The sequence below is a fragment of the Aethalodelphis obliquidens genome, unplaced genomic scaffold (genome assembly GCF_003676395.1).
Source record: "Aethalodelphis obliquidens isolate GAN/ISIS:26980383/991018 unplaced genomic scaffold, ASM367639v1 scaffold5, whole genome shotgun sequence".
NCBI classification, from domain to species: domain Eukaryota; kingdom Metazoa; phylum Chordata; class Mammalia; order Artiodactyla; family Delphinidae; genus Aethalodelphis; species Aethalodelphis obliquidens.
Window position 1 is genome coordinate 61,077,409 of NW_020837949.1, and position 23,272 is coordinate 61,100,680.

Here is a 23,272-nt window from a genome sequence, read left to right on the forward strand (position 1 = left end):
ATGTATAATAGGGTTTGAACATATGGGTTAGGAGCTCTAGATAGAAAGCTGGGTTCGAGACTGGGGTGTGTGTGTGTGTGTGTACACACACACATATGTATCAACATACTTATGTACTTTGGGTGGAGGAGTAGGGCAGTAGGCACCTTGGATATGGATAAGCTCATGCAGGGAAGTGTGTTGAGACTAAGAATAAAGGAACAGAAATGAGGCCCTGGAAAATACCATTTCAGAAATAGGCAAAAAAACAGAAGGAAAAACTAACAAGAAATAAAAACTCAAAGAGTCACCTGTTTTAAGTGCAACGAAGAGGTCCTGTAAGTTTAGCACTTCACGTCATCGTCTGAGTTTAGCAAAAGAGTGATTATGAGTAACCTTGGAGAAATCAGTGGCAGTGGAGGGGCAGAGATAGAGGCAGATGGCAGTGGGTGAGGAATGAAGCAGATAGCCAGTGTCAGCAATGGTCTCAGCCGGGCTGAGAAACAAAGTAGAAAGATAGTGTGGGAGGGGAGTTCAGTGGGTGAGATGTCAATGGGCCATATAGACTTGAGGAGAATTTTCTGTAAATGGTGAACTGATTATATGAAAGATGAGCAATTAGAGGAGCTTCTGACTGATGAAGCCATGTCCTTGAAGAGTGGGGACAAGATGAACGTGGAGCACTGGGGAAGGGTTCGCTTTGGGTAGGAGGAGGGCAACTTGCCCTCTGTGGCAGGAGGAAAGCACAGATGGGTTCAAATTTAGATAAGTCTTTTGGATACAGCAGGTAGAGGAGATCCTCAGCTGATGGTTCCTATTTTCTCTATTAAGTAGGAGGCTAACCACCTGCTGACAGCAAGGATGAAGGTGATGATGTCGGGCGAGAGAAGAGAAGGGGTGAAATCCGTGCTGTAAAGAACGAATGGGGGAGGCTTACTGGGAAAATAGGAGATGTCTGGACTGCTTAAGGTTAAAGATCACGAATTTTTATAAACTTTTTAAATGTTTTTTTTAAAAAATCACTGCAACAGCCCTTTGTATTTTCAAAACCAGTATGAAACAGGATCCCACATTGAACAACTGTTTCTTCCAGGTTCATTTCCTAAAATGCTCTTCTTTCCTCTTCCCACTGCTCCCCCACTCCAGTTGGCTAGTACAGAAGATTTTCTGGCTTTAGTGAAGCCACTTTTCCAAGAATACATGGAACAGATTACAGAAGCAAGTGACAGCCGGCTTGCTTCTCCTTCTTCACGTACAGTCAGCTGGAGTTCTGAAAAGAGGAAGTCAGGAGAACTTTTTTTCTTTTTTAAAGAAAGATGGGAGCATCAGGAAGCTTGAGCAGGTGGAAACACTGAGGAAAAAAGAAAGAAGAGAAAAGGGGAGCAAATAAGGAAACAAAAGAAATGAAAACTGAAATGATGTCATAAATCAGAAAGAAAAGGGAGCAAAGAAAATACCTGCTTTCTAACCTAGCCTCTTAGTTTGCTACCAAAATATGCAGTATCCTTGAACTAGGAGCCCAAGTCACATGGAACACAGAAGTTTTGAGTGATTTCAGCTCTCTTCTGCCTTATTTATCTGTATCAGCGGTAAAGTATTCTGGGCTTTTGTTTGTTTCTTTGGACCAACCCCTTAATTTAAAAATCAAGTCTAGGGTATCTGAGGAACAAGGGGACCAGATTCAGTGCCATTCGGAATATTTAGTGGGTGCTTGTCATGTGCAGGTATGACTGTTCTGGGTAGTGGGGATTGGCAGAAAACAGGAAATAGTCTCTTCCTTTGCAATATAATTTCTCCCAATTGAAAGGAGACTATTGCTTAGGACTTACATAGGTGGAAGGGCCCAATCCTCTGGCTTTTATCAGCTAGCCGGACATTTATTGGCAAGTAACTTCTTAGAAGAAGTAAGAAGCTTGAGTACTGCCTTAACTGTGCCATTACTTGTATCACCTTTTCCTAACCTCTTGTCCCCTGATGCTTCTGACTCAGATTTGCCCCCTACCCCACCCCCATCGAGACGCTGATGTAATGCAAGCAGATAGCAGCTGAAGCCAAAATAGAATGGATAGTTATCTGAGGAGATAAAGTGACGGTGTTCCCTGTTCAGGCTATTGTTCAAGGGAACGTGTCTTTTATTTATAGACGTAGAATTTAAAGGCATAGATGGCCAGAGCTGGATATTACCTCTTCTTACTATAACTCGTTTCCTAGAAGTATGCTTCATATAGCTACCTTCTTTGCATGTAAATTGAATGTGATAAATGGGTGTTTTGTACTTGGTTTCATGTTCTTTTAATAGGTTCTGTTACTGTTGGGGTTAAGGCTGGTTTCTAAAGTTCAATGCTTCAGTATTTTGCTTTTATAGGACACTATTTTATCTCTACTTATCTGAGACACGGGTTGCAGAAAAAGGCAGGAGGTTTTAAAAGATGCCAAATATAGGTGATGTTCATATTAATAAACTATTCATACTTTAGTCTGGTATGGCTAAGTAGATGAAGTCTCCAAATAGTTAGCGCGTTTGCAAAGTTGGCTCCCCTTAATAGATTTCATGGCGGTTAGTGGAGCCTCTGTGCCAGGAAAAATGTAGTAGTCTGTTCTTAAACCTCCATTTCCTTGCTTCCAAACACCCAAGAGTGAGGTTCACAAGGATGCCACGAACCTTCTGTTGCTCTGGGAAAGTGACTTCATCTTTCTAAGACTTTACGAAAAAGTGTGATGTGCCTTGTACTCTTGGAGTGTGTTTTTTCCTAAGCTCTAAGAAGATTTTACAGATTGAACCTCATGAATTTTTACAGCCCTTCTGCAAGAAAGGGAAGAATAGTGCCTATAAACCACTTTGAATTATTCGAAACAAAGATAATAGAATGTAAGGAACCCAAGATAAACCTGGCCAGCCCTTTTTTTTTTTTTTTTTCCGGTACGCGGGCCTCTCTCTCATTGCTGTGGCCTCTCCCATTGCGGAGCACAGGCTCCGGACGCACAGGCTCAGCGGCCATGGCTCACGGGCCCAGCCGCTCCGCGGCATGTGGGATCTTCCCGGACAGGGGCACGAACCCACGCCCCCTGCATCGGCAGGCGGACTCTCAACCCCTGCGCCACCACGGAAGCTCTGGCCAGCCCATTTTTAACAGGTTAACTGATGAAAAAGAAATAATTTTTATGAAAACAGCTGATTAATTGTAAACTTTGTTTGTTGTCATGATACAGATAAGGAAATTTATTTTCTCCCTGAGATGAAAAAAGATTCTGACATGGTATACTCATGTTCACCCGTGTAAGGGCAAACGTTCATTTGAAAAAGAAGTATTAAAGCTAGATTATATGAAGGAACTTACATTCAAGAATATTATCATAGCAGCATTTCTGTGAACAGGATTAATCACAAAAGTAACAAGTATGCTTTATGAACATAATATTTGAAGTATTATTTTTAAATTTGGCTATTAACCATAAGGTTAATTGATTCTTTTCTTCCTGCTCCATTGTGGTTAACATACTCATTCTTCCCTTTAAAGACCCATTGTATTATGCAAATGAAAAAAATTGAAAGACTTTGTGTCTAAGAGAGAAGGCTGCTTTTTGCAGGGGGACTCATGCACCTGTCTCAGCCTTCACCCCCCCACCTCTGCTGCCATTGGCTGCCAAGCTAGGGACTCAGTGATCAGGGTTAGTGGGTGTAGGGTCCTTGAATTTTGACTCCCATTTTCTTTGTGACTTACTCTTATTTTGTCTTATAATTTCTCCCCTTCCAACTCTCAGCATGCCAACAGCAGCTGCATCATGGCACTCACCCTTGCTGCCAAGAGGGCAGGCAGCCTCCTTGGAGACTGGAACGTGGCACCCTAGCCAACGGTTAAGAAATAGATACTGGAGTAAGACATATAGCACCGCTGATACTCAGAGCCTTCTAGGAGGCATTTAGTGGAACACTGTGTCCACAGTGTTTTTTAACTTAATTTAAATTTTGGAAACTTTTTATTATGGAAAGTCTTCAAACATATACCAAAGTAGAAAGAATACTGTAGTACACGCCCACATACCTTCCTGTCTCTCCCTTTCACCCATGATCAACTCATAGACAATCTTGTTTCACTGTCCATGGTGTTTTCCCCATGGTTTATCCAGGCTACTGGTAGATTCATTTCCAGGGATAAATATCTCTTAAGTTATAGTTCCTTTTCCATCCTTCCTCAGTCTAATATCTATCACCTTAATGATTTTCTCAATCCTTGCTTCCTAAAGGTAAAAGCTAGTAGAGTCGTTTTTTCCTTCTAAATTAAGCCAAGATGCTATGTTAGTAACTGTCATATTTTCCAGTACTGTCCCCTAAATTTTCGAGGCTTTGTTCATCCAGTCAGCCAGTCTACCCAAAGCATGGCTGAAAGGTACAAGACCTTAGAACACAGAACTTTCAAGATCACTGAGTTTGATTCTCAGTTTTACCACAGACTAGCTAGCTGTGTAACCTGAGACAACTTCCTTAACCTTTCTGTGCCTCAATGTTCTCTTGTTTTTAACATGAGACTAGTAATAGGACACGCCCTACAGTGCTGTTGCAAGACTTAAATGAGTTCATATACTTAGACCGCTTAGATGGAGCCTGGCACAAAGTGTTCAATGTACGCTAGTTGCTGTCACCATCACCACCATCATCATCATTTTTTGCCCCTCACCACTCATTTCACAGAATAGAGAACTGAGGCCCAGGTGGATGAAGCAGCCCCCTTCTGCTTATGGCATATGGCAGTTTTATCAGGAGACCTTGAACAAGAAACCACATGGCTCAGCTCAATTCCTTTATTATACTAGATATAGTCTTGTCCTCAAGGAATTATGCTCTGACAGACAAGAATGATTTGTAAAGGAAAGGGAAGAGCATTAATAAAAGCATGAACAAAGGAATAACCATTGCTGCCAGAGAGGTAAACCTTAGAAGTTGTATGTTTAGAAAGCAGAGTGCTCCGGGTTAACATACCTCCTTTTTAGTGGAGAAGGTGAGATTTTAAGAATGCTTTTGTTTAAGAAAGGAGATGATTTGGCTAATGAAACTGGAGAACATTCTGTACTCAAGGGAGAAAGAGAAGAAAGTTCAGGTATGGAATGTGATCAACAGATCTAGGGAACATTTGCCCATGAGATTAAGAGAGAAGACAAGATATAAGAGGAGAGGGGAAGGTAAGATTGTTTGAACCATCTGTGAATGTCAAAAAAACCCAAAAGAAATGGATGGATCCTAGACTTTATTTAAAGCCAAGAGGGGTCTGACATTACTAAAGTTTTTATTTATCACTGACTTTTAACATGTGCTAAGCATTATTCTACTTACTCATAAATTACTTACTACTTATATTACTTCATATAATTCTCATAACAATTCTATGAAATAGGTACTACTACTGATTTCCTAATACAGCTAAGGAGACAGATGCAGAGAAGTTGAATAACTTGTCCAAGGCCATTTGCTTATTAGTAGGCAGGATTTGTACCCAAGTAGTCTAGCTCTATGCTCTGTGTTTTTAAACACTCTGCCATGCTGGCCCATGGTAACCAAAGCCCTGGTGCATCTGTAATCTTCAGGAAACCAGTGTATAGTGATGCCCTTTAAAGAAGCTGGAATTGTGGCATCATTACTCACTGATACCTGTGCTCTCGGCTGACCCAGGGACACTTACTATTTAAATCCCAGTCAGGTTTCAGGAAGCAGATTCTATCCATTCATTGCCTACATGGACCTGTCTGAAAAGCTTTGTCATCACCGGGTGAGGTTACATTTGTTCTAGTTGCCATCCTAAGAAAGTATTCTGGTATTTTATTTTCACATGAAGCTGTAAAACAACTCTTGACAGGGATGTGTTTGGTAACTTCATTCATCCAGAGTCATCTTACTACACAGGTATTTCTTGAGAGCCTCTGTTCTAGGTGTTGGGGGATGACTGTGAAGAGAGCAGTTCCTTCTCTACAGAATCTCTGTGTTTTCCTTTCTTAGGAGCTTCTTCTCTTTAGCATATAAACAGACATTGTTTCTACCAACTTAAGAAAGAAAAAGAAAAATCAAGAGACAGCTCTCATGACCCCACTTCCCTTTCCAGCTACTGGCCATCTCTTTTCCCGTTTACAGCATAATGTCTGGAAAACAGTCTGTTCTCGTATTTGTCTTCACTTTCTCTCCTCCCGTCCTCTTTTAAACACACACCAAGCCGACTTTCTCCACCAGATTGCACTAGCTCCAGACTCGAGTTACATCCCTCTGCCTACTAACAGCTCCACGTAGACGTCCGCTAGGCACGGGGAACATCCAAAACTGAACTCTTGACCTTCCTGTCCAAGCCCCATACCTGTGAATGGAGAACCCATCCTTATTGCTCAGGCCAAAAACTTTGGCCTCATACTTGACTCCACTCTTGTTCTCACACCCCACCATCTATTCCATCAGCACACCCTATTGACTTTAACCTTTAAGTCTATCTAAAACCCAACCGCTCTCTCTCACCTTTACTATCACATCGCTAATCCACATCACCATCATCTCTCTTTCCCAGCTGGTCTTCCTACTTCCTTCCCTGGCCCTGTTACCCCTCACTGCCTGCTGTCAACATGGCAACCAAACAGTTCTTTTAAGCCATCAGTCAGAATGTATCTCCTCTGCAAAAATATGTTCTTCAAAAATTTTTAATCCCACATGCAACAACATGGATGAATCTCATACATATAATATTGAGTGAAAAAAGCTGCAAACAAAAATGTATGATTACCTTCATTTAAAATATAAAAATAGGTGACTCAATCTATGTTGTTAGAAGTCAGAATGGTGATGTAGGGGTCAGGGAGTTGACTGTGACTGAAAGAGAGCACCACTCTCTTTCTATGACCCTATAGAAATAGGGTCATTTCTATTTCCTGATCTGGGTAGCGGTTGCTCATAGGTGTTTCACTGGTTAAAACTTAGCCAGCTAGGGCTTCCCTGGTGGCACAGTGGTTGAGAGTCCGCCTGCCGATGCAGGGGACGTGGGTTCGTGCCCCGGTCCAGGAAGATCCCACGTGCCGCGGAGCGGCTGTGCCCGTGAGCCATGGCCGCTGAGCCTGCGCGTCCGGAGCCTGTGCTCCACAACGGGAGAGGCCACAACAGTGAGAGACCCGTGTACCGCAAACAAAACAAAACAAAACAAAAAACTTAGCCAAGTATACACTTATGATGTACCCCATTTCTGTTCGTATTTTGCACTTCCATACAAAGTTTTACAAAATTGTTATTTCTTACACAGAAAATCATTCTCCTCTAGACTTAGAGATAGGAATTTATCCGCATTTATAGCCATTATAATATAAGCCCTATTCAGGCAAAAGTCTTGTCTGCTTTCATTTATTCAACAAATATTTACTGAACGCTAGACACTCATCCTGGCATTTGGGATATAGCAGTGAACATGAGAGACAAAAACTCCTTAAGCTTCTGAGGGATGATAATCAGAATAAATTATATACCATTATAACCAGGTGCCAAGGACTATGGAGAGGACAGAAGCAGGAGAGGCAGGCAGGGAATGCTGGAGTGGACGAGGTGAGGTGGCAGGAAACAGTCGAATGAAACAAGCAGGAAAGGCCTCACTGAGAAGGTGACATTTGGGCCACCACTGGAAAGGAGGGGAGGGAAAGAGCCCTGTGTTTATGTGGGAGAAGAACCTCTTGGGTGGAGGATCTGGAAAACAAAGGCCGGAGGCAGAAGCAGGCAGACTGCACGAGCCACGGCAAGGAGACAGTGGAACTAGAGGGGCCTGAGCAAGGACAGACCAGCCGGGCTAAGGTCAGAGAAGTACCCGAGGCCAGATCCCAATGGGCCTTGTAAAGCCTCGGGAGTTTGATTCTGCATGAGACTGGGGGGCGGGGGGGAGTAAATTTTTGCCTGACCTGGTTTGAGTTAGGTTTCAGCTGCTTGTAGTGGCAGGTTGTTCGTTCTCATTGCTGTAAATATACTTCTGTTTATTATCCATTCTACTATTGATGAATGGATACCAGCTCACTCTACCAGCTCAGGGCTTGCATTGAGTGCTACTATGAACACCCTAGTGCTGCATGTCTTTTGGTAAACTCCTGTACGCAAGACATACCAACTTTAAAGAAATTGAACAAGATGTATCAATTCTTCTTATTTTAATAACTTACATAACATAGGATTTTACTTCCAGCGAAAGGCAGGTTATCAACCACTACGTACGGTACACATTAGAGGTAAATTCCCAAGTATGTATTAGGGTAAAGCAGTAACGTATGCAAGACAGAGAATACAAAGATAGGTAAAATAGATTATTTGCCCTCAAGGACCCTAGATTCTAGTTGGGGATAAGACATAAGCACGTGAAACAGCAACTAGCAAGGACATGTAAAGGAAATGCCAAATAATATCCTGGGCAGTTTGCCCCATAGTCACTCTCAAGTGAGCAAGGTCACTTTGAACTATGTTGATATAAGATTTCAGAGGGAAGCTGGGGATTCTGTGGGGCCTGAAAGCTGACATCAGATTTGGAAAAGCAGAGAAAGACTTCGTGGACATTATCTGGGCTAGCGAAACAGCAAGAGGGCCCATTTGTATTGGAGGGGCCCATAGGTGGTCCATCTGAATAAGAGTAGGGCTTAGGATTCATTTTAAAACCGAGTAGAGGACTCCCCTGGTGGCGCACTGGTTAAGAATCCACCTGCCAATGCAGGGGACATGGGTTCAAGCCCTGGTCCGGGAAGATCCCACATGCCACGGAGCAACTAAGCCCGTGCGCCACAACTCCTGAGCCTGTGCTCTAGAGCCGGCGAGCCACAACTACTGAGCCCACACGCCTAGAGCCCACGCTCCACAACAAGAGAAGCCACCGCAATGAGAAGCCCGTGCACCCCAACGAAGAGTAGCCCCCGCTCGCTGCAACTAGAGAAAGCCCGCTCACAGCAACAAAGACCCAACACAGCCAAAAATAAATTAATTAATTTAAAAAATAAATAAATAAAACCTAGTAGAGATATAGATGGATTTATTTCTCAAGTAAGTAAATAGCTCCGTTCTAATCTGGGAATGTTTATATATTCCACATTTCTCAATCACTTTGATATATTAATGCCACATTTTGATATATTAATGCCATATAACCTCAAAGTCCATAAGGTCTAAATGACTTAAATATATATGTATTTTTAGATTGGCAAAGAAAACTCATCCAGTGTGACTGTAGCAGGGCCCGAGATGGAAAATAAGGCAGGCCAGACTCTGGAAAACAGCTCATTAATGGCCGAGCTTCTGAGCGACGTACCCTTCACCTTGGCCCCGCATGTGCTGGCCGTGCAGGGCACCATCAGTGACCTTCCCGACCACTTACTCTCCTATGATGTCAGCGAAAACTTATCAAGGTTTTGGTATGATTTCACTCTTGAAAACTCAGTGCTCTATGGTTCGTAATCTTTATGTCTGTTTGCACCTTAACAGCTTTAAGACAAAAGTTTGCCTGTTTTATTTAACCTGTGTGATGTTTTTTGACATTTCCCTGTTTAAAGGCCCTCAGAAAAGCAAGGATCATAAAGCAAATAATATTACATTCATTGCTCTATTTTTTTAGAATAAAGCATATTTGTATAAAAAGTAAACTTAAGATCTACTACTTCCTTTTCCCCCTAATAATAAATACAAATATTAATTTATCGAGGTTTTATGAAAGGAGTAGATTCCGTCAACCGGTCTCTCAAAATACAACACCTCAAATTTATCTTAGAAAAACTGTGAAAAAGAACTGAGGCATTTTTCTTAGTTACCACAAGAAACTGAAGTCTCCACTTAGAGGGAGTGTGATTTCTCTTCTCTGGTTTGGAAGAAACTTACTTAATGTTATCCCCTTTCTCCTTCCACTGTGTTTATTAATGAATTCAGAAAAAAAGAAAAAAAGTTGGCAGTTAGCTTAATTTCTTCAGTCTTGATTTAGACATTGATGTGGAAATTTACAACTTTTCCTAGAAAGCAATGGTAGTTTGCTGATGTAAGAATGCTGTAAGAAGAATGCTCTGGATACTGTTTCTTTTGAATGACAGATTTTGGTTTCCTTAATCCCGTGGCAGTCTGTTCCACCTTGATGGAGTCCTGAGTTCCTGCCTTTGGTTTTTGCTACTTCACGGTTTGCTCTCTCACCAGCTTTCCAAAGAACGTTCCCTGCTTCTGCCTCAGTTGGCATTTGTTCTCCTTACCACCTCTGTTCCTGGTTTATGAAGAGATCCATATTTCCTTTCAACCTCTCTGCCTCCCAAAGAAAAGCATCTCATAATGATATGTATTATTGCTGATAAAGCCCTTATTTAGAAATTCGTTGGCCAAAATACAGATGGAAATGTTTTACTGCTACAAAAACTGCAACTGACTCATTTCCAGTTAGAGTGTAGGCAAAACACCTAAACAGGACTTTTAGTTCGTGAATATCTGTTATTTATTCCAGAAAACTGCCATTGGTCCATAAACTGTAAAGGGAAGAGGTAAATTGTGATAGAGCATTTTCTATGCCATGGAAAATTTAAATCACATTTGTTCTGATTAGTGGCAATACAGTTTACTGATTCTGTGCCAAATCTTAACTATATGTTTCACAAAGGTAGAGTGCCATAGCAAAACTAAGTACTGTGCATAAAGGTACGTGAATTATTCAAGTTTTAATGTGTCATGCATGTTGGTTTAATATATGTGGCATGGTCTTGATAAAATGTTATATTATTTATAATGTAAATGTACATTTCTATTGCCAGAAATATGCTTCACTTACAAATAATGCTACCATATGAGGTGAATGATTAAATTAGAGCTTCACGTAGTTTTCATAAAACATCAGTCTAAGAAATCTAACTTATTACTAAGACAAATGTGACCATTTTGTAGCAGTTTTTGTGAAAACATATCTTTTTTTCAATATCCGTGTTAATGTACAGCCAATGTTAAAGCCAAATGTAAGCATGTTATCAATTTGTCTATGTGTTAAATTTTGTCTACTTATACATTTCATTTATATGTATGTCTACCATGTTATAAATATGCTTATAAGTATTTTCATTTGTCTATAAAAGATATTTAAATAAACATGAATTTTAAAAAACTGATATTTTTATTATTTTCAGATCAGAAAAATGGTTTTCTTTGCATTATTCATATCTGAGTGCAAGTTATTGATTCTTTGAAAGGCCAAGATTTAAGTACATAGTTTTTGTAGTCCAGAGAAAATTATGAAATTTCCTCTTATATGTAAGTTTTAAGGAGTAACATTGAAAATGGTAAGATCACTAGTCCTGGACTAATAAGACTAGAGATTTGGGAGAAATCACATGAACATCTTAAGGTAGATCCCCATCATCACAAGATTTAGTAAAGGCCAGTGTTAATGACCTATTTTTAACAAAAAACATTGTAAAAATGTCCATTTTAATTGTCTTACTCTATATAAATCAATGTTACTTTTTGAAAACTGGAAATACATTACTAATCAACTAGCCAACTCCATTTTACCGAAGAGAAACCTGAAGCCTAGAAAGGTTAAATGATTTAAGTCACCTAGTTAGTGACAAATATTTCCTTTAATAGTGTTAATAATTATAATATGAATTATAACAAAGCTTGTATGCTCTGGTGTATTTGAGGCAGCCAGAGTTTGTAATGGCTCCCTCACTTAGAAGCTGTGTGATTTGGAGTTAGTCCCTTGATTTCTTGTGTCCTTAGTTCCTTCTCCAATTAAATAGTAATTGTATGCCTCTTGCAGGGTTGTGTTAGGTTTTAGATGGTGTCTGTCAAATGCCTGGCAGCATAAAGCTTGAACACACCATAGGTGTTCTGCGAAAGGGAGCTCTTATAATTCTCATTACTAACCACACATACAACAGTCTAATTAAATGCAAAATACATACTAACTGAACTGCTTAACAAGTAATATAAAAATATATAGCTACCTATATTTATATTGTAGATCCCTCCTGCCCCATTATTTTTTTCTATACTAAATACCTCACTAAGAAAAATATTGCTAAAATATGTTGGTGGACTCTTCTGCAATTCCTTAGTTAAGAATTCCATAGGGAACACTTTTTTCCCTCTCCTTATCAAGCATCATGGTCCTTTTCCTCAATACAAGTTATCGTTGTAAAGTACTGTAGGTATGGAATGTACAAGCAATTTTACTGAATCTTATTTTTAACCTTAAAACACATTCAGGAAGTTTCATGTTTTTTTTCTTTTTTTTTTTTTCCAGCTTTCTTTAACAACATTTGCATTCTTTCCTAAAAACAGAATTAGAGAGGAGATTCTGACCAATCTATTAATCTGTTGAATTAAACTTTGATTAACTGAACTTTTAAAATTGTACCATTAAATATTAACAAGATCACATTTCTTGTTAACAATTCTGGAAACCCAAATAGCTTTTTTTAAGTAAACATTCATTGACACCAACACTTTTTTTCTCTTTCTCAAAGTAAAATGATAAATTGAAAACAGTATAAATTGAAAACTGTAATTCAGAAAGATACCTGTACCCCAATGTTCATAGCAGCACTATTTACATTAGCCAATACATGGGAGCAACCTAAATGTCTATCAACAGATGAATGGATAAGGAAGTTGTGGTATATATATATATACACACACACACACTAGAATATTACTCAGCCATAAAGATGAAATAATGCCAGTTGCAGCAATATGGATGGACCTAGAGATTCTCTATCTTACTTTACTTAGTATGATAAAGCCAATATCATATGATATCACTTATATGTGGAATCTAAAAAAATGATACAAATGAACTGACTTACAAAACAGAAATAGATTCACAGACATAGAAAACAAACTTATGGTTTACCAAAGGGGATAGCGGGGGTGGGGAGAGATAAATTAGGATTTGGGGATTAACAAGTACATACTATATATAAAATAGGTAAACAACAAGGACCTATTGTATAGCACAGGGAACTATACTCAATATCTGGTAATAACCTGTAATGGAAAAGAATCTGAAAAAAAATTTATGTGTATGTATAATGGAATCACTTCTGTATACCTGAAATTAACAAAACATTGTAAATTACTTCTATTAAAATATACTTTATTGGCATGAGCCCTCCTGGAGGCCACCATTTTCTTACAAAGACATGGCCCCACCTCACAGCCTGTAGGCTCCAGTGCTGGGAAACCTCAAGCCAAACCAACAGGGCAAGAACACTGTCCCACCCATCTGCAGACAGGCTGCTTAAAGTCTTCCTGAGCCCACAGCCCTCTAAACACACCCCTTAGCTTGGCCCTGCCCACCAGAGGGAAAAGACCCAGCTCCACCCACCATGGGCAGGAACCAGTCCCTCTCACCAGGAAGCCTGCACAAGCCTCTTAGACAGCCAGGGCACAGAGAGGAGAAGCAAGAAGAACTACAACTCTGCAGCCTGCGGAATGGAAACCACAGTCACAGAAAGTTAGACAAAATGACATGGCAGAGGATTATGTCCCAGATGAAGGAACAAGATAAAACCCCAGAAGAACAACTAAGTGAAGTGGAGATAGGCAATCTACCTGAAAAAGAATTCAGAGAAATGATAATAAAAATGATCTAAGATCTTGGGGGAAAAAATGGAGGCATGGATCAAGAAGATTAAAGAAATGTTTAACAAAGACCTAGAAGAATTAAAGAACGAACAACCAGAGGTGAACAATACAATAACTGAAATGAAAAATACACTAGAAGGAATCAATAGCAGAATAACTGAGGCAGAAGAATGGATAAGTGAGCTGGAAGACAGAATGGTGGAAATCACTGTTGCAGAACAGAACAAAGAAAAAACAATGAAAAATGAGGACAGTCTAAGACACCTCTGGGACAACATTAAATGCACCAACATTGGCATTATAGCAGTCCCAGAAGGAGAAGAGAGAGAGAAGGGACCTGAGAAAATATTTGAAGAGATAATAGCTGAAAAATTCCCTAACATGGGAAAGGAAACAGTCACCCAAGTCCAGAAGCACAGAGAGTCCCAGGCAGGATAAATCCAAGAAGGAACATGCCAAGACACATAGTAATCAAATTGACAAAAATTAAAGACAAAGAGAAAAATCTTAAAAGCAGCAAGGAAAAAGCAACAACATACAAGAGAATCCCCATAAGGTTATCAGCTGATTTCTCGGCAGAAACTCTGCAGACCAGAAGGGAGTGGCGTGACATTTAAAGCGATGAAAGGGAAGAACCTACAACCATGAATACTCTGCCCAGCAAGGCTCTCATTCAGATTTGATGGAGAAATCAAAAGCTTTACAGACAAGCAAAAGCTAAGAGAATTCAGCACCACCAGACCAGCTTTGCAACATAAGCTAAAGGAACTTCTCTAGGCGGAAAAGAAAAGGGCACAACTAGAAACAAGAAAATTACGACTGGGAAAGCTCTCCAGTAAAGGCAAACATAAGTAAAGGTAGGAAATCATCCACACACAAATATGATATCAAAACCAGCAATTGTGAGAAGAGGAGAGCACAAATGCAGGATGTTGGAAATGCATTTGAAATTAAAAGACCAGCAACTTAAAACAATCTTGTCTGTATATAGACTGCTATATCAAAGCCTCATGGTAACCACAAACCAAAAATCTGCAATAGATATGCACACAAAAAAAGAAAAAGGAATCCAAACACAGCGCTGAAGTTACTCATCGAATCACGAGAGAACAAAACAGGAAGGGAAGAAAACACCTACAAAAACAAATCCAAAACAATTAACCAAATGGCAATAAGAACATACATATCAATAATTACCTTAAACATAAACAGACTAAATGCTCCAACCAGTGGTACATATACACAATGGAATATTACTCAGCCATAAAAAAGAACAAAATAATGCCATTTGCAGCAACATGGATGGACCTAGAGATGGTCATACTGAGTGAAGTAAGTCAGCAAAGGACAAATATCATATAATATTGCTTATATGTGGAATCTAAAAAAATGGTACAAATGCATTTATTTACAAAACAGAGAGTTACAGATGTAGAAAACAATCTTATGGTTACCGGGGGGAAGTGGGGGAGGGATAAATGGGAGATTGGGATCAACATATATACACTATTATATATAAAATAGATAACTAATAAGGACCTACTGTATAGCAGAGGGAACTCTACTCAGTAATGACCTATATGGGAAAAGAATCCAAAAAGGGTTGATACATGTATATGTATATGTATATCTGATACACTTTGCTGTACAGCAAAAAGTAACACAACACTGGAAATCAACTATACACCAATAAAAAATTTTTTAAGTAAAGTTATTTTCTTTAATACTTAAAAAACATTTAAAAATAAATGCTCGAACCAAAAGACATAGGCTGGCTGAATGGATAAAAAAATAAGACCTGTATATATGCTGTCTAGAAGAGACCCACTTCAGATCTAGGGACACATACAGACTGAAAGTGAGGGAATGGAAAAAGGTATTCCATGCAAATGAAAACCAAAAGAAAGCTGGAGTACCAATACTCATATCAGACAAAATAGACTTTAAAATAAAGACTAATATAAGAGACAAAGAAGGACACTACATAATGATCGAGGGATCAATCCAAGAAGATGTAACAATTGTTAATATATATGCACCCAACGTTGGAACACCTCAATATATAAGGCAAACACTAACAGCCATAAAAGGAGAAATCGACAGTAACACAATAATATGCAGTGGGGGACTTTAACACCCCATTTTCATCAATGGACAGATCATCCAGACAGAAAATCAGTAAGGAAACACAGGCCTTAAATGGCACATTGGACCAGATGCACGTAACTGATATTTACAGAGCATTCCATCCAAAAGCAGCAGAATACATATTCTTCTCAAGTGCACATGGAATGTTCTCCAGGACTGATCACATGCTGAGCCATAAAGCGAGCCTTGGTACATTTAAGAAAACTGAAATCAGATCAAGCATCTTTTCTGACCACAATGATATGAGATTAGAAATCAACTACAAGAAAAAAAAACTGTAAAAAACACAAACACGTGGAGGCTAAACAATATGCTACTAAACAACCAATGGATTATTGAAGATATCAAAGAGGAAATCAAAAAATACCAAGAGACAAATGAAAATGAAAAGATGAATCCAAAACCTATGGGACACAGCAAAAGAAGTTCTAAGAAGTTTATAGCAATGTAATTGTACCTCAGGAAACACAAAAAATCACAAATAAATAACCAAACCTTACACTTAAAGCAACTACAGAAAGAAGAACAAACAAAACCCAAAGTTAGTAGAAGGAAAGAAATCATAAAAATCAGAGCAGAAATAAGTGAAATAGAGACAAAGGAAACAATAGCTAAGATCAATAAAACTAAAAGCTGGTTCTTTGAGAAGATAAACAAAATTGATAAACACTTAGCCAGACTCATCAAGAAAAAGAGGAAGAGGACTCAAATCAATAAAAGCAGAAATGAAAAAGGAGAAGTTACAGTGGACACCACAGAAATACAAATGATCATAAGAGACTACTACAAGCAACTATATGCCAATAAAATGGAAAACCTAGAAGAAATGGACAAATTCTTAGAAAGATACAATCTCCCAAGACTGAACCAGGAAGAAACAGAAAATATGAACAGAGCAATCAAAAGTACTGAATTTGAAACTGTGCTTAAAAAACTCCCAACAAGGGGCTTCCCTGGTGGCGCAGTGGTTGGGGGTCCGCCTGCCGGTGCAGGGGACGCGGGTTCGTGCCCTGGTCTGAGAGGATCCCGTGTGCCGCGGAGCGGCTGGGCCCATGGGCCATGGCCGCTGAGCCTGTGCATCCGGAGCCTGTGCTCCGCAACGGGAGAGGCCACGGCGGTGAGAGGCCCGCGTACCGCAAAAAAAACAAAAACAAAAACAAAACTCCCAACAAGGACTTCCCTGGTGGTGCAGTAGTTAAGAATCCACCTGCCAGTGCAGAGGACATGGGTTCGATCCCTGGTCTGGGAAGATCCCACATGCCACAGAACAGCTAAGCCCATATGCCATAACTACTAAGCCTGCACTCTAGAGCCCATGAGCCACAACTACTGAGCCCATGTGCTACAACTAAAGCCCACATGCCTAGAGCCCATGCTCCACACCAAGAGAAGCCACCACAAGGAGAAGCCCACACACCGCAATGAAGAGTATCCCCCGCTCGCCACAACTAAAGAAAGCCCATGTGCAGCAACAAAGACCAAATGTAGCCAAAAAAACTCCCAACAAACAAAAGTCCAGAACCAGGTAGGTTCACAGGCAAATTCCATCAAACATTTAAGAAGAGTTAATACCTATCATTCTGAAACTATTCCAGAAACTCGCAGAGGAAGGAACACTCCCAAACTCATTCTATGAGGCCACCGTCACCCTGATACCAAAACCAAAGATATCACAAAAAAGAAAATTACAGGCCATTAGACACAAAAATCCTTAACAAACTACTAGCAAACTGAATCCAGCAATACATTAAAAGGATCATACACCATGATCAAATGGGATTTATCCCAGGGATGCAAGGATTTTCAATATCTGCAAATCAATCAGTGTGATAAACCCCATCAACAAATTGAAGAATAAAAACCATATGATCATCTCAATAGATGCAGAAAAAGCTTTTGACAAAATTCAACACACATTTATGGTAAAAACTTTCCAGAAAGTGGGCATAGAGGGAACATATGTCAACATAATAAAGGCCAAATATGACAAACCTACAGCTCAATGGTAAAAAAGCTGAAAGCATTTCCTCTAAGATCAGGAACAACGACACTTCTATTTAACATAGTTTGGAAGTCCTAGCCTTGGCAATCAGAGAAGAAAAAGAAGTAAAAGGAATCCAAATTGGAAAAGGATGTAAAACTGTCACTGTTTGCAGATGACATGATACTATACATAGAGAATCCTAAAGATGCTGCCAGAAAACTATTAGAGCTCATCAATGAATTCGGTAAAGTTGCAGGATACAAAATTAATACACAGAAATCTGTTGTATTTCTATACACTAACAATGAAAAATCAGAAAGAGAAATTACAGAAACAATCCCATTTACCATTGCATCAAAAAGAATAAAATACCTAGGAATAAACCTACCTAAGGAGACAAAAGTCCTGTACTTCAAAAACTGTAAGCCCCTGATGAAAGAAATCAAAGGTGACACAGAAAGATGGAAAGATATACCATGTTCTTGGATTGGAAGAATCAATATTGTCAAAATGACTGTAATACCCAAGGCAATCTACAGATTCAGTGCAATCCCTATCAAATTACCAATGGCATTTTTCACAGAACCAGAACAAAAAATCTTAAAATTTGTATGAAGACACAAAAGACCCCCAATAGCCAAAGCAATCTTGAGAAAGAAAAACGGAGCTGGAGGAATTAGGCTTCCTGACTTCAGACTATACTACAAATCTACAATCATCATAACAGTAAAGTAATGGCACAAAAACAGAAATACAGATCAACGGAACAGGATAGAAAGCCCTGAAATAAACTCATGCGCCTCTGGTCAATTAAGCTACGACAAAGGAGGCAAGACTATACAATAGAGAAAAGACAAGTCTCTTCAATAAATGGTGCTGGGGAAACTGGGCAGCTACATGTAAAAGAATGAAACTAGAACATTCTTTAACACCATATGCAGACGTAAAGACCTAAATGGATTAAAGATATGTGGCTCAATATCCAAAAAACAAACAACCTAATCAAAAAATGGGCAGAAGACCTAAAAAGACATACAGATGGCCAAGAGGCACATGAAAAGATGCTCAACATCACTAATTATTAGAGAAATGCCAATCAAAACAACGAAGAGATATCACCTCACACCAGACAGAATTGCCATCATCAAAAAGCCTACAAACAGTAAATGCTGGTGAGGGTGTGGAGAATAGGGAACCCTCCTACACTGTTGGTGGGAATGTAAATTGGTACAGCCACTATGGAGAACAGTATGGAGGTTCCTTAAAAAAACTAAAAACAGAGCTACCATATGATCCAGCAATCCCACTCCTGGGCATATATTTGGAGAAAAACATGGTTAGAAAGGACACATGCACCCCAATGTTCAATGCAGTGCTGCCTACAATAGCCAAGACATGGAAGCAACCTAAATGTCCATTGACAGATGAATGAATAAAGAAGATGTGGTACATATATACAATAGAATATTACTCAGCCATTAAAAAGAATGAAATAATGCCATTTGCAGCAATATGGATGGACCTAGAGATTCTCATACTAAGTGAAGTAAGTCAGACAGATAAAGGCAAATATCATATGATATCGCTTATATGCAGAATCTAAAAAAATGATACAAGTGAACTTAGTTACAAAACAGAAAGAGACTCACAGACTTAGTGATTGAATTTATGGTTACCAGCAGGGAAGGTTCAGGGGGGTAACAGATTGGGAGTTTGGGATTAACATGTACACACTGCTATATTTAAAATAGATAACCAACAAAGACCTGCTGTATAGCATAGGGAACTATGCTCAATATTCTGTAATAACCTAAATGGGAAAAGAATTTGAAAAAGAATAGATACATGTATAACTGAATCACTTTGCTGTATACCTGAAACTCACACAACACTGTTAATCAACTATACTCCAATATAAAATAAAAATTTTTTAAATGATTAAACAATACTATATTGCAAAAAAATGCTAACCATCAAAACAAAACAAAAAAACACTCCCTTATAACATCTTATAACAGCAACTATTTGGCTGATGCAATTTAAGTCTTGCAAACTCAGGAGAAAAAAAAAAAAAAGGAAGAAAGAAAACAGTATGTAGAAAGAAATATTCTCTAAAATTCCCAGAGACCTGATTTATTATCATTCTAAAGGACAGAATGGAGTAGCAATGAAATAATCTCATCCATGTTCTAAAACAGTGGTGTAGGGACCCTACCCCCTTACCTCTCATGATAACAACAACAGATCAATAAATGAACACTGTAATCTAACAAAGAGTATGTTACCTTCAGAGGTTAATACATTGTCTTATTAATAATGTCATTAATAACATTCACATGCAATATAAGTATACTGGATACGTGGTTAAAGGATGTTACACCTTTTAAGCTGTTGAGAAATATGGGTTTGTGGATATTATCTTTTGAGCATTAGTGTCATATTACTAAGGGCATGACCTAAATATTATTGGGAAATCTAAAATTTTCACAATAAGTTTCATGTCATTTACACTACATTGGCCTGAAAGACAGAGAATTCTTATGCGTCAGGAAAATGACTCTATGCCAGAAAGCTTGGTAGATAGGTGGGGTGAAAAAGAGAAAAAGAAGGATGCATAGGAACTCTGCTACAGTCAATACAGCAATATGTTGATCACCTTTTTTTAAGAAATGTTTTATTTTAGAATAGTTACAGATTTATTAAAAAGTTACAAAAATAGTGCAGAGCTCCTGTATACCTCTCACCCAGGTTTCACTATTTTGAACATCTTACATTACTACGATACATTTGCTACAACTAAGTAATTGAGACATTACTATTAACTAAAGTCCACACTCTATTTGGATTTCTGTTTTCTTCTAATGTCCTTTTGCCCTTCCAGCATCCCATCCAGCATAACACTTTACATTTAGTCATGTCTCCTTAGCCTCCTTTTGGCTGTGACAATTTCTCAGACATTTCTTGTTTACGACAGCCATGACAGTTTTGTGAAGTACCGGTCAAGTGTTTTGTAGAATGTCCCTCAACTGGGGTTTAACCTAATATTTTCAAATGATGAGACTACGGTTATGGGTTTTGGGAGGAAGACTGCAAAGGTAAAGTGCCCTTCAATGAGATCATATCATATCAAGGATACATGCTCTCAACATGACATATTGATGTTAACCATTATCACCTGGCCAAGGTCGTGTTCGCCAGGTTTCTCCACTGTAAAGTACCTCTCTCCCCATCCTTTTCAAACTCTACTCTTTGGAATTAAATTGCAAGGCATAGCCAACACTCAAGGGATAGGAAATTAAGCTTCACCTTCTTGAGGGGTGAATAGCCACATAAATTATTTGGAATTCTTCCCTATGAGAGATATGCCTCTTCTCTCCTATCTACCTATCTATTTCTTTCTTTCTTTCTCAATCACTTACTTTTTCATATTGGAACTCATGAATATTCAATCCCTTTTCCCCCCCAAACATAAATCAGTGGTGGCCAAGATACATATTTACATTTTTATAAAAGTCAATAAAGATAAGTTGGAACATTTTATGTGGTGCAGATGAATACTATTTGACATTGGATATGATAATATATTCTATAATTTCCCCAGAATCATCTTCCTATAAATATCAGATGTGTTTTTCCTTAACTGGCCATGACTGTAACTGTGTCCACAATAGACCTTCCCTGCAAGGCTACAAGTGTTGCATTGTGAGTGGAGCCCTCTTAGATACTTGGCCTTTTCCCATCTCATTCCCGTGATGATTGCATCGTACACATAATGCCGTTCTTCAGCAAGTGGTGTGGAGGCAAGGTTATAGTGTAACCATGTTCCTCTTTAAAGAAACAAGAGGATTCATGATACAAAGAGCTCTTCTCTACAATACATAGACTCTTTTTTTTTTAGTAATAGCAAAGACAAAGTTGTAGCTCCTTAAGTTTCTAAAGAAAGAAATGGTTCGTTTTCAACATTTGAGAAGTAATTTTAAGAAGCAGTATAAGGAAACTCAGTCTTTTATCAGAGGGGGGAGGTGCCCAAGAAACTCTTATTTTTACTTCTGATTAACCAAAACACTGTGTGCTGAAACATAAAGTTGATCTCATCCAATTTCTGTGACGAAAAATACCAATCAAAGCAAAAAGCATCTTATTTGTCCTTGGAAGAAACCTGAATATAGTTCTTTGTCAAGAATTTGCCCGGTCCCAATTTTCACCCCTACAAAGGAAATAAATTCCGTACAATCAAAGGTAAGGCAAAGGATAATTGCATCCAGAACAACCCATCAGTATGCTAACTAAACCAGGCTCACAGACAGCTTGTTAGTTACTACCCAGGCCAGAGAGGGAGTCAGACAATAGACCATTTCAGAGGTCAGTTAAGGAGACGGCCTCCCACTTAGGAGTGCTGCCAGGGACATACAATCCAGTGTCTGACATCTGGGTTCTGCAGCTGCCAAGTCTGCCCCTTGTGTGGCCACAGGTGCTGGCTATAACTCTGAGACACATGGAAGAAGGAACAGTTTCATCGTGCATATGTGTGTTTATGTGTATGGTTTTTTCTTTTAATTTTGTTTCCCAAAAGGTACATAATTTATTTTGTTTCGCAATTAATGTATTTCTGCCTTATGACAAGGAACATTTGGGAGGCTATCAAAGAAGAAGCTTTTGTTCAAGAACAAGGGCAAAACAAAGCTGAGTTCTTACACCTACAGGGTACACTGTACACTCATATGCTGTGTGTGGCATTGTTAGCTTAGTCGTTTGAATAGGCCTTCTCAGGACCAGAAAGACAGAAATGGATGCGGAAAAGCAAACAGGCAGTTGGGCTAAGACAAAGCCTAAATACTTATTTTCCTCCTATAGTCTCCCCTGCCATCCTTGTTTTGGATCTTCACGAGAATGTGTGTTTATCAATGTGTATTTCTGAGCCTGGAACAGACTGTATCCCGTTTTCTATCTCACACTATACCAGCTATACCCATCACTTAACACAGCTTAAAGCAGTAACACTAAGCTCTCCTCTTCCCTTTTCAGGAGACTTCGCTCCTGTTTATGAGGCAAATCTAGAAGTTGCTATCTCAGATAGGTATTTGAGGTTCCTAACCCTAAAGTTATGGGCAGTAGTAGAAATGGGTTGATTAAGAGAAGGGCACTAAACTGGTAAGAACAATGAAGAGCTAATAGTCAATAGCATTTATATCTATATTTCCACAAACATACACGTTCTCCTTGTTTTGCCTGCTTCATAGCCTGTAATTAGAAACTGAATTTAATGGAGGAGGAATGAATCTTCAGATTTCATCTTACTGAATCTTTTCTAAAGAGAAATACCTGAATCCTTAGGCCAGTGGTTCTCCATCTTTTAAAGCCAATGTGCCCTACAATGTCTTTTACACAGGATCCTCTCTATATTCCAACAGCCAAGAAGAATTGTGACAGGTTTTACTGTGTATTTTCTATTCCAAAGACAATAGATGAATTGAATAAGCTTTTTCTAAGCACAGCCACCACCGCATTTTCCTTAAGAACCTGGGCTCTCTTATTGATGTTCTGTCAGACTGTGCTTAGCGCATAAT

General features: G+C 39.0%; 1 protein-coding gene across 5 annotated transcripts in view; it reads left to right on the plus strand.

The window, feature by feature from the left end:
* Positions 1 to 10,636, plus strand: part of UMAD1 (UBAP1-MVB12-associated (UMA) domain containing 1) — a 271,116-nt gene extending 260,480 nt beyond the window's left edge. For 3 of the 5 annotated variants that reach the window (XM_027102512.1, XM_027102514.1, XM_027102513.1), the window contains 2 exons: positions 9,161 to 9,375; positions 10,069 to 10,636. In XM_027102512.1, the coding sequence (XP_026958313.1) occupies positions 9,161 to 9,375; positions 10,069 to 10,216 (363 nt within the window). In that variant the 3' untranslated portion in view covers positions 10,217 to 10,636. Of the gene's footprint in view, positions 1 to 9,160 lie in introns of all 5 variants that reach the window. The other 2 variants (XM_027102515.1, XM_027102510.1) reach the window with 2 other exon arrangements.
* Positions 10,637 to 23,272: the final 12,636 nt, after the last annotated feature.